We start from the raw sequence: 12,729 nt of genomic DNA on the forward strand, positions 1-12,729 counted from the left end.
ATACAATCACAAAAATAAGTTTATATTCATAATAGATAATTTTCTAGTGATAAAATTATAATTGTGTTGTTACATAATTTATAAAAATTAAAAGACTCAATTAAATGAAAAAATTATAGTTTTAATGTTATTATAAATAAGAGTGTACTAATTGTAAAATTTTATATATATAATTAAAGATTATAAAATTGGAGTATAAATATAATTTTTCTTAGTAATTTGTTTATTCTCTCTTCTGAAAGCATTGATAATAATAATAATAATAATAATTTGTTATACATAATACTCTATTCAATTTTTAAGTCATCAATACGTAACTTAAATTATATATATCACGTTGTATTGAGTTATTAACCTTTCAAGATGGATTTGTCAAGAAATTATATATATATATATATAAATATATATATATATATATATTAGGAAGGAATTTATATATATTCGTTAGCATGAAATGATTGATGCATGGAGCAAAAAATTCTAGGGAGGACTAATTTATATTTTACACTCTTTTTTTCAACCAATGTTGTATGTAAATAATTAGTGTAAAATTTTAAGTATATTAATTGTGTATGTAGTTGTGTTATTGGCATATTATAGCAATGTTTATGTGTACACATTTATTTTACATATTTAATATACATACAATCATGTATATGTATAATATTTTTATAATAATATTAGTGCTGACTCTAAAAATTATTATCTTTCTCTTCCATATGTTTAATTTGGTGATCTCCCCATTGAAATGAAGCTCTACTTTCAGCACTAATAAAATGAATATGTAGCTAGCATATTTATATAGTGTGAGCCTTATTTTTTATTAACATAAAATCTGCTTATTATCATTTTTGGTCAGCTATTTTAAATGATTTCGTATATATTTATAGACCGTAGAATACTTGGTTTCCACGCCTGGTGTGGAAGAAGACACCTTAAATCGAAACGGTTACAAAGCGGCCGATCTCCTAGTCCTAGATGACCCTTCAACAGATTTTAACACCGTCAGAATCCGACACCTCATGGGTATCGACAGCAACCACCATCCAAAATCAATGTATCGGATCTCCTGGGTCACTGAGCTTCTGACAGAGTACAAGAGAGATTGGCTGAAAGAGATGAGAGGGTCAATCATGGTGGTAGCCACCGTAATAGCATCCACTACGTTTTACACCGCATTCAACCCACCGGGCGGTGTCTGGCAAGAAAGTACAAACACCACCGACATCGACCCTAATGCACCCTTTAACTGCGACAAAAGAGCATGCATGGCCGGAACAGCGGTGCTGGCTTATGCCTGGACAGATGACTTTCTCACATTCATAGAATACAACAGCGTTGCCTTTCTTGCTGCGCTTAGTGTCGTGCTTTTGATAGTCGGCGGATTCCCTCTCAAGAGCAAGATTGGCGTCTGGCTCTTGACTATGGTCATCTGTGTCACTTTGACGTTTACGGCTCTCACTTTCCTCCATGGGATATTCTTGGTCACTCCCGACCATGTTTTGGGTCCCGTAACATATATCTACAAGACGTCGTTTAAAATTTGGATTGGGCTCCTTGTAGCCATCGGTGTTTATCACACGATTCACTTCAGCATCTGGGTTTACAAGATTTTGCGGAGGGGGAGGAGCGGTACGATAATCTTAATGAGGCGTCAGTGGCCGGCGCCTTGGTTTTGTAGTTGTGGGGTACGTTACCCTTAGTTAATGGCTGCATATGCTAATAGAGGAAGAAAAATAGCAAGAGAGAAGGGAATTAATGGAGACGATACCCATCACTTGCAAAGATTGTATTAATTAATTATGTTATATCATCATCATCATCATCATCATCATCATCATCATCATCATCTTAAAATAAGTTGAATTAGCCGGCCGGTGAGCGTGTGGCTCTTGCTCTCTTACCTGTACGTCGTGACCCCAAACGAGATTTTAAAACCCCCGCCGGTGAACTCCATTATTATCCATATAAAGATGTGTGTATTGGATGGGTCTGCGCTCACTATGCAGCGCGAACGGCCGACTTATTATATATTGTAATGTGCACACGCTAAAACGAAATATCATAATTTTAATTATGTATTTTCTCTTTTTTAATGTATGATTACTATTATTTTTGAAAGTGTGAGAACATATTTTTATTATTTATACATGTGAGAAAAAATATATATACTAAGTGTGAAATAGAATAATATATGCTCTTATTTAATATACATTTTTTTATGTATCTACCTAGTGTCGATTAATTCTTATTAATTAGACACAGAAGTTTCCAGATCATAATCTGGACCAGATTCAGGAATATGAGAGTGATAATTATAAAATAGAAACTTTGTCAAAATCTTGGGGATAATGTTTAAAGATCGTAAACTATGGGGGCTGGGGTGACTTCAAGAGAGTAGAGACCGTATCAAAATCATGGGGTAGATAATTTAAAATTGTGGAGGATTTTTCTAAGATTAGGGGTTATTTGTTATTTTTTTTGTAAAAAATGCATGTCAATTTTAAAAAATAAAAATGATAAAATTTGTGAAATAGTACAATATTTTGAAAATTTATGTTATTTTCAAGAAAAAAGAAAATAAAGGGATCTAGTGCAGCCCAAGTCAACGTGATTGTCTTCAAGGACGGAACTACATGAGCTCTAGGACTTAAGCTTGCATTCAATTTTTTATTTTTCCTAAAATTTTTAATTTTATATACTATTATTTTACTGAGAAAAATCCTCGAAATTTAGACAAAGTACTTTCGCCCCATAATTAAAAAAGAAACCCTCATTGTGAATCCTCGCTCCATTTCTGATTGTCTTCCTCATTGACATATTTGAACATAAGTCGTACAACCATAGAGGTATTAACTTTTCAGAAGTTTCACAATATGATTCATTATATAAGTGTTTATTCATAATGCGTTGCTGACTCCTGTGGGTTAGTAATTAGCACATCTTCTTTTCAAATCTCTCCTCTCTCTATCCCTTTTCACAATTAATCTAAGTACGAGCACGAGCACGGGCACGATGGAAACAGCATTGAGTAGAAGTACTCATGATAGAGATGATGCCACAGTATCAATGCTCTTTGAGGCCTCAGTGGAAGGATCTGTAGTGACCTTGAACTCCTTATTCCAAGAAGACCCTTTAATTATGACAAGAATTTCACTCACCACTTCCACTAAATCTCCTTTGCACAATTCAGCTGCGCTCAACCACCTGGATTTCACTAAACAACTTCTGAAGCTGAAACCGCAGCTTGCTTCGGAGCTGGACTCCTTCAAACGCTCGCCTCTTCACTTGGCTGCGGCCGAGGGGCACATGGAGATAGTCCGAGCCTTGCTACACGAAAATAAAGATGTTTGCTTTGTTAAAGACAAATATGGAAAAATCCCTCTCCACTATGCCGCCATGAGAGGCCGCGTCGACGTAATTCGACTTCTGATTGATGCCCAAAGTGAGTCGGTCTTTGAGGTGCTTCCAAGTGGAGAAACAGCTCTACATCTATGCGTTCAGCATAACCATTTGGAGGCTCTCAAACTGTTGGTGGAAGCAGTGGGTCGTCACAACGCCGACTTCCTCAACGCCAAAGACCGAGAAACTCAGAACACTGTTTTGCATTTAGCTGTTATGCTGAACCAAGTTGAGGTACGTTCATATATATATAACTATTTATTTTTTGTGTGGTTATTGTGATCGAAATTCGTTATGAAGATTGTCAAAAACTCAGAATTAAATAATAATCTACCATTAATCTCCTTTTCATTACAACACTCCCCTCACCAAATGGTCTCTTATGAATGATTAATTCTTTCTCCTTAATCTTAAACAGTTTTTTTTTTTTTAAATCAACAACAATACCAAAACTCCCCAAATATAAAGATTCTACGGAAAGATAGAATATACATATAATAATAATAATGGAAAAAAAAATAGTGATAATTGTAATGATCATAATTAATCAATTATGTGCTATTTATTTATAAAAAGTTTCATTATTTATTTAATTGTTAGATTAATTACAGAGAATCCATTCTGCGACATTAATTAATTACATTGCAATATTGATAAAATATAATGATTAAAAAGAGAATCCATTCACCAAAACATCTAACATTTTTTTTTACCTTCTTGTTTGCTACGTTTCAATGATTGTTTTTTTTTTAAATACAGAAGTTATGCTTTATTTTTAGCCAATGGTATGATTAAATATATTTTAAGATTATTGTAGCCTATATCATCAATTATATCTCGACCAGGCCGTGCCAAATTTGACCCAAATCAAATTTGAATAATTGGCCCCCCTAACATATATACAATTTTTGGTTAAAAAGATAAAATTATATGATTTATGTATGTAAATTTGATATTAAATTTTTCTGAGCTGGGACCCTTTTCCAAGTATAGGAGTAGCCTTGTCCGTCTATACCCAATGAAGTAAAAATTGATAATTTCGGTCGAAATGCTCTATACTGATGAAACATTAGATGGAAAATAAATTCTGTCTAAATATCGTTAATTTTTTTTTTATATATTTCTATTAAATTGAAGTGCTGATATTTTAATCTATACTGATATTTTCACCATTTCCTATGCCTAAAACCAGTCTTGATTTTGACATATAGGGGTCAAATTATTGTTTTTACAGCAGGGAATCAATGTGTTCGTATTTTTGTCCATCTTAAAAGTTGTATAGGCAAGGTGCTTGGTTGAAAATTGACATAATTCTAAGTGTTGTCTTGTCATCCCAACTAACATGTTAAATGAACAACAAAAACTTCTGACTCCCCCTCTGCACCTTCCATCATTGTATTCATTTTTAAAAAAAAATCTAATGTGATGTGCATACAATGCTGTTTGTTCCGTCTTCTTTTTTACATATTTCAAGAAACTATAATATACGGTTCCAACAAAACAAAAACTATAATATGACAGAAAATACTTTATCGAATAGATTGTTTGTGATGTATTGTCGATGCTAGTTTTTTTTTTTTAAAAAAGCATTGTAATATTTGAGCACATATACATTTGGCTGCTGAAAACAAAGTGCATTGAGTGGATACCTAGGTATGCTAATGAGAGCGCCCGCCCTGTGCTAGCTTAGTAAACTTTTTACTGAGGTTTAAATAAAAATTTCTTTTGTTTTGCGGAAAAAAAATAGATTGTGATGTATTGAGATGTCATATTATCTTATAATATTTGTCACTAAAAATTTATACATATTATTTTATTAACATTGCACCCTTAAAAAAATACAAAAACACAATTTGTAATATTAAATTGTTTGGTTATCTAAAAAAATTTGTACTGAGACAAAATAATAACTTGTGGATTTTGGTTGCGTCGTGTGAGATTTATTAAAAAAAACAGAATCTATAGTGTTTGACATTTTAACTAAAAATTGTTTTCTTTTTAAAACTTAAAATGCATTTTCTGAAAATACATTTTTTCTCTATCTCTCCATTTTTTATCTTATCACTTCTCTTTCATTTTTTTTTTCTTACATCAATTTATCTATTACCAATTTTTCTTCCTCAAAATTTCTCTCCTTATTATTTCATCACTTTTTCTTTCACATTACTTTATCTCATTATTTATTTCAAATTTTTAAAAAAAATTTATCTTTGTAAATATATTTATTAATTTTTATTTAAAAAAAATTTTTAAAAAATAAAACTAAAAAATTGATTTTAAAAAAAATTAACCAAATAAATGTTGTTTTTTTAAAATTACAAAGTAACCATGTTACATGTATGGAAAATAATTTTTTTTTCAGATTTCAAATTTAGTTGTAACCACTTACAATTACAATTGGTTTCTTTTTTTTTTTTCTTTCTCAAATCAAATCTATTTTTTTTTCAAACCTATAGTATATATAAATACATCCCAAACTAATTATATCTCTATAAAATAAACTAATTACGCTTATTCTATAAAAAAAACTACATTTATTTATAATTATACCTATATATTTATATATTAGGTCTTGAGTTGTAACCCATTTTACAAAATAATAATTATTAGTATTATTAATTAAATAACAAATTGAATAAATCTTAATAAAAATAAAATTTAATACAATCTCAAAAATAAATTTATTTTCATAATAGATCATTTTTCTAGTGATAAAATTATAATTGTGTTGTTACATAATTTTTAGAAATTAAAAAGACTCAATAAATGAAAGAAAAAAAAAGTATAGTTTTAATGTTATTATAAATAAGAGTGTACTAAGTGTAAAATTTTATAAATGTAATTAAATATTTTAAAATATTAGTCATTTTACTTTATGATAAATATGTAATGTATTTTGGAAATGGGGTATATTTATACATTTATGGAGTATAAATATTATTTTTCTTAGTAATTCCTTTATTCTCTCTTCTGAAAGCATTAATAATAATAATAAGATTAAAATGTTATTGGAATAATTTGACGAAGATTTGCCGATAATAATAAGATTTTGTTATACATTAATACGCAACTTAAATTATACTAGATACAAGCAACGTGCAATATACACGTTTACTTTGTTTTATTTATAAATTTATTAATTATTTTTATTAATGTCATATAAATTTCAAATAAATATCATATTTTAATTAAATAATTTAAGTTTATGTTTGTTCTAATTTTTAAATTTGGGAGTGACAACAAAAGATTATATATTATATGTTTAATGTAATATTAAATATTATATGTGAATTTTAAATTTAAGTTTCTTGCTAGTTTTTTTTTAAAAAAAAAAACAATTTTTTGTTAATTGACAGTAGATTATATTATATGTTTAATATGATATTATTCTAATAAGTAAGTTTAAATTTAATTAAATTTTATTTAATTTATAAAACGTATGATTTTATTATTTTTAAATAATTATCATTGTAAAATATCTAAAAAAATATCTTATTTTAATTTGTTTAATTATTTATTATTTTTAAATAATTATCATTGTAAAATATCTCAAAAATATACTATTTTTATTTGTTTAATTATTTATTATTTTTAAATAATTATCATTGTAAAATATCTCAAAAATATCCTATTTTATTTTTTTAATTATTTATTTTATTTTATTTAAGTTTAAGTATTTAAAAACTACCATTAAATATACGAATATTCTGTTAATATAAGAATATTTTGTTAAAGTTAACATTAAAAAAAACTGTTAAAACTAAAAAATTTCGTTATCTACAGACTTATTATATAGAAGAGATATATCACGTTGTATTGAGTTAGTAACCTTTCAAGATGGATTTGTCAAGAAATTTATATATATTCGTTAGCATAGAATGTATGTAATATGCTGAGAAGTGACCCTTACAAGCTGGAGCATGATGAAAGCCAAAGGAGATAAGAGCATATCTCAATCTATCAAACCAAGCCCTTGGGGCCTGTTTCAACCCATATAGTGTCTTGTGTAGTTTGCATACAAGATTAGGTGAAGTAGAATCCTCAAAACCGGGTGGTTGTTGCATATAAACCTCTTCTTGCAACACACTATTCAAAAATGCATTATTAATGTCTAATTGATGAATCAGCTAGTTCTTGGACAGAGCAATGGTTAAACTAACTCGAATAGTAGTTGGTTTTACAACAGAACTAAATGTGTCAGTGAAATTGAAACCATACTGGTGTAAGAACCCCTTGGCTACTAAGCGAGTTTTAGGCTTGTTGAGTGTGCCATCCGGGTTTCCCTTGAGTCAGAAAACTCATTTACAACCAATAGCTTTTCTGCCCTGTGGAAGAGGTACTAGAGTCTAAGTCTGATTAGCCTGTAAAGCTTGAAATTCATCCTTCATAGTAGCTAACCAGTTAAAATTGTTTAAAGCATCATGCAAGGTTAGTGGTTCCTTTGAAGCAATATAAAATTTGGGTTTATAAACCCCAACCTTGGACCTAGTAACCATACCATGTGTGTTGGTGGTGGTGGGAACCAGAGTAGAGGAAGGAGAGGGGTGTGCAGAAGCAGTGGGAGTGGGAGTGGGAATGGTAGACACAGATAAGGGTAAAGCATCTGGAGTAGGGTCATGTTTAGAAGAATGAGAAGATGAAGAAGAAATAAGAGATGATGATGAGGAAGAAGTGGAAGGAATTGATGGAGCTAGAGGGAGATCAGAAGAGATAGAGAGAGTAGGAATAGGTACTGTGGTAGGTGAGACATAAGTGGATTTAGATGGGATAGACGACTGAGAATTGGTAGAGTAAGGGAAAGAGTGCTCATTGAATATGACATCTCTAGAGATGTATATTCTACCAGATGGTGACAAACATTTATAACCCTGTTTGAGGCTGTACCTAGAAAAGTACATTCCTCATATCGAAATTGGAGCTTATTTTTGTTAAATGGTCGAATGTTTGGAAAGCAGGAACAACCAAACACCCTGAGTTGAGTGTAGTTAGGCTGAGTGCTAAGGATTTTGTAGTAAGGAGAGTGATTTTCTAGGACAACTGAGGGTAGCCTATTGATAAAAAATACGGAGGCTCTAACAACCTCATCCCATAATTTCAATGGAAGGGATGCTTGGGCTAACATGGTCAAGGCAGACCCAATTATATGTTTGTGTTTGTGCTCAGCCACTCCATTATGTTCATGAGTGGTTTGACAGGAGACACGATGAGAAATACCACAAGACAAAAGTGTATTTTGAAAAGCTTGAAACTCCCCACCCCAATCTGATTGAAGAGCTAAAACAGAGCAAACCAGGAAATTTAATGGCTAGAAACTTACCTCAAGCTCAAATTATGATGCTCTTCAATGGTGGAACACACTCCCAAGCTCACAAGACTTACTTCCCAAGCTTGAATCCCCAAGTTAGGCTAAAAAATCCAAAGAAAACAGGAAGGAAAATAGGTACGGGAGAAGCTTTAAACTATGCTCTGTTTTCTCTTCTTTCTACAGCCTTCAATGGCTTAATACTTTTCTAGGGGTGAAAAGACCAAAATACCCCTAGGTCAAATAAGGGTTTCTAAAGGCTCCCAAGGGCAAAATTGACATTTCCCACCTGTTTCGCTAATCATAATTAACGCTCTCCGATTCCCACTATTCTCGATATTCTCAAACACCAATAATTCATATCTCATTACCCTTTAATTCCCGGCAACGCTCTAATCATTAAAATCACCCCGAGACTCACCCAAGCCCCGAACTTAATCATGTTATGACTAGACTGCTAATTAATATTCCAAGATTTTCTCATGCCAAATAGCTCGAACAAACCTACATTATAATGTGGTCTCAACAATATGTCACCGACATGCATACAAATATACAATTACGCCATCAACGAGTCAAATTACCAAAACACCCCTGTAATGAAATGTGGACCCACATGCATGTATTTAACATCACATTCTAATATAATTCACATAAACATGCATATAATCAGTTAATGGCATAATTAAACAGTTATGGCCCTCCCGGCCTACTAATCCAACCATTAAACCGCGTTAGGGATTTCGGAGCATTACAGATTTATTTTGGTTTTGCTTTTGAAAACCTAGATTTGTTGGGTATATAGATGCTTCACAACCATGCCGCCTCCCTTGGCCCAGGTCCACCTAGCCATTATGCTTCATGTTTCCCGTCAACCAGCCATGGCGTCAATGACCTCTAAGCACGCCCAAACCCAAAGATGTCGAAGAAGAATTGCCAAAGAAGAAGATGTAGAACAAGATAGATGCTTTTTTTTTTCTTTTTTTAATGATACAATTTTTTTAAATCTGTTTTTTAAGATACGATTGGTTTACTTTTTTTTGTTAACTTTGTTTAGATTTTTATTTAATTAATAATTATATCTTGGAATTAAATTTTAGATTTTTTATTTGATTTTAAATTATTTAAAAATTTTATTGCAAAAAAATTATTTAATAATCTAAAAAAGAATTTTAAAGAATTTAATAAATTTAAAATTATTTGGGCCAATTAGGTGCAGCCACGTAGCATCTACATAGATGTCTAGTTAGACTTAACAGCCAAGGACCAACGTCTGTACCAAATTCGTAACAGCAGGCATTATTCCCGCCAAAATTTTTACATAAGCATTTAAGTGCAACAAATGTAACAACATAGGTATTATTGCCGCAAATTTCCCTTTTTATAATAATATTAGTGTTGACTCTAAATTATTATCTTTCTCTTCCATTTGTTTTGGTGATCTCCCCATTGAAATGAAGCTCTACTTCGTGCACTAAAACGAATATGTAGCTAGCATTTCTATAAATACGATAAAGGTTTGAGCCTTATTTTTATTAATATAAAATCAGCTTATCATTTGGTCAGCTATTTTAAATGATTTCGTATATATTTATAGACTGTAGAATACTTGGTTTCCACACCTGGAGTGGAAGAAGACACCTTAAATCGAAACGGTTACAAAGCGGCCGATCTCCTAGTCCTTGATGACCCTTCAACAGATTTTAACACCATCAGAATCCGACACCTCATGGGTATCGACAGCAACCACCATCCAAAATCAATGTGTCGGATCTCCTGGGTCACTGAGCTTCTGACAGAGTACAAGAGAGATTGGCTGAAAGAGATGAGAGGGTCAATCATGGTGGTGGCCACCGTAATAGCATCCACTACGTTTTACACCGCATTCAACCCACCGGGCGGTGTCTGGCAAGAAAGTACAAACACCACCGACATCGACCCTAATGCACCCTTTAACTGCGACAAAAGAGCATGCATAGCCGGAACAGCGGTGCTGGCTTATGCCTGGAAAGATTACTTTCTCACGTTCATAGTTTACAACAGCGTTGCCTTTCTTGCTGCGCTTAGTGTCGTGCTTTTGATAGTCGGCGGATTCCCTCTCAAGAGCAAGATTGGCGTCTGGTTCTTGACTATGGTCATCTGTGTCACTTTGACGTTTACGGCTCTCACTTTCCTCCATGGGATATTCTTGGTCACTCCCAACCATGTTTTGGGTCCCGTAACATATATCTACAAGACGTCGTTTAAAGTTTGGATTGGACTGCTTGTAACCATCGGTGTTTATCACACGATTCACTTCGGCTTCTGGGTTTACAAGATTTTGCGAAGGGGGAGGAGCGATACGATAATCTTGATGAGGCGTCAGTGGCCGGCGCCTTGGTTTTGTAGTTGTGGTGTACGTAACCCTTAGTTAATGGCTGCATATGCTAATAGAGGAAGAAAAATAGCAAGAGATGGAGAGACGATACCCATCACTTGCAAAGATTGTATTAATTAATTAGCCGGCCGGTGAGCGTGTGGCTCTTGCTCTTACCTGTATGTCGTGACCCCAGACGAGATTTTAAAACCACCGCCGGTGAACTCCATTATTATCTATATAAAGATGTGTGTATTGGGTGGGTCTGCGCTCATTATGCAGCGCGAACGTCCGACTTATATATATTGTAATGTGTATTGGATTTTTTTTTCTTCCATTACTAGAGTAGTGATGCTTGCATGAGTAGTGGTTTAGAATATGTGTACACACTAAAACGAAATATCATAATTTTAATTATGTATTTTCTCTTTTTTATGTATGATTACTATTATTTTTGAAAGTGTGAGAACATATTTTTATTATTTATACATATGAGAAAAAATATATATACTACGTGTGAATATAGAATAATATATGCTCTTATTTAATATACAATTTTTATGTGTCTACCTAGTGGCGATTAATTCTTATTAATTAAACACAAAAGTTTCTAGATCATAATCTGGACCAGATTTAAGAATATGAGAGTGATAATTATAAAATAGAGACTCTGTCAAAATCTTGGGGATAATGTTTAAAGATCGTAAACTTTGGGGACCGGGGTGACTTCAAGAAAGTAGAGTCCGTATCAAAATCATGGGGTAGATAATTTAAATTTGTGGAGGATTTTTTTAAGATTAGGGGTTATTTGTTATTTATTTTTTTTAAAAATGTGTGTCAATTTTAAAAAATAAAAATGATAAAATTTGTGAAATGCTACAATATTTTGAAAATTTATGTTATTTTCAAGAAAAAAAAGAAAATAAAGGAAGCTAGTGTGGCCCAAGTCAATGTGATTGTCTTCAAGGACGGAACTACATGAGCTCCAGGACCTTAAGCTTGCATTCAATTTTTTATTTTTCCTAAATTTTTTAATTTTATATACTATTATTTTACTAAGAAAAATCCTCGAAATTTAGACAAAGTACTTTAGCCTCATAATTAAAAAAAAAACCCTCATTGTGAATCCTCGCTCCATTTCTGATTGTCTTCCTCATTGAATGTTCCATGCATTATACAAATCTCAAAACCTTCAAGAGTCATAGATTGATGTGACAAAGTTTTTTGTTTTAGAATTTTATAGCTAGCTAGCTACACTAGAGATGGGAATCTTCATCATTTTCCTTTCTCTGTATCGTCATTTTTTAGTACTACTATCCAATCCAAGAACAATTAATCAACATATCAATTCATCAACTTTTTTTTTCTCATGTATATTAATTTATTTTTTATTCTTTTATTCATGATTTGTAGTTAATGTACTATAAACATATAATTATGTTTATAAATACTATATATAGCTATTAATAAGATCCGAATTGTTATAAGTTTTTTTTAATGTGAGAGAGAGGAATTGCTATAACTTTTCATTCAGATATATACCTCTTTATTAATTCATATGAGCAATGCTATACTCAAATTGCCCCCTAACAAAAACACACAAAGTTGTTGTGCATACAATAAGGGAATAAAGGTCAATGATCTCATATAAAAAAAATTATAACAACGA

At 31.8% G+C, this 12,729-nt stretch overlaps 1 protein-coding gene across 1 annotated transcript; it reads left to right on the top strand.

Annotated features, from left to right (window-relative positions):
* The first annotated feature begins 2,796 nt into the window (after window positions 1–2,796).
* LOC133793484 (ankyrin repeat-containing protein BDA1-like) lies at window positions 2,797–11,497 on the top strand. Its single transcript, XM_062230826.1, has 2 exons — window positions 2,797–3,636; window positions 10,302–11,497. Exons 1-2 carry the CDS (start codon window positions 3,016–3,018, stop codon window positions 11,112–11,114), a joined length of 1,434 nt encoding a protein of 477 aa, XP_062086810.1. The 5' UTR covers window positions 2,797–3,015; the 3' UTR covers window positions 11,115–11,497.
* Window positions 11,498–12,729: the final 1,232 nt, after the last annotated feature.

The sequence above is a fragment of the Humulus lupulus genome, chromosome 8, assembly GCF_963169125.1.
Source record: "Humulus lupulus chromosome 8, drHumLupu1.1, whole genome shotgun sequence".
NCBI classification, from domain to species: Eukaryota; Viridiplantae; Streptophyta; class Magnoliopsida; order Rosales; family Cannabaceae; genus Humulus; species Humulus lupulus.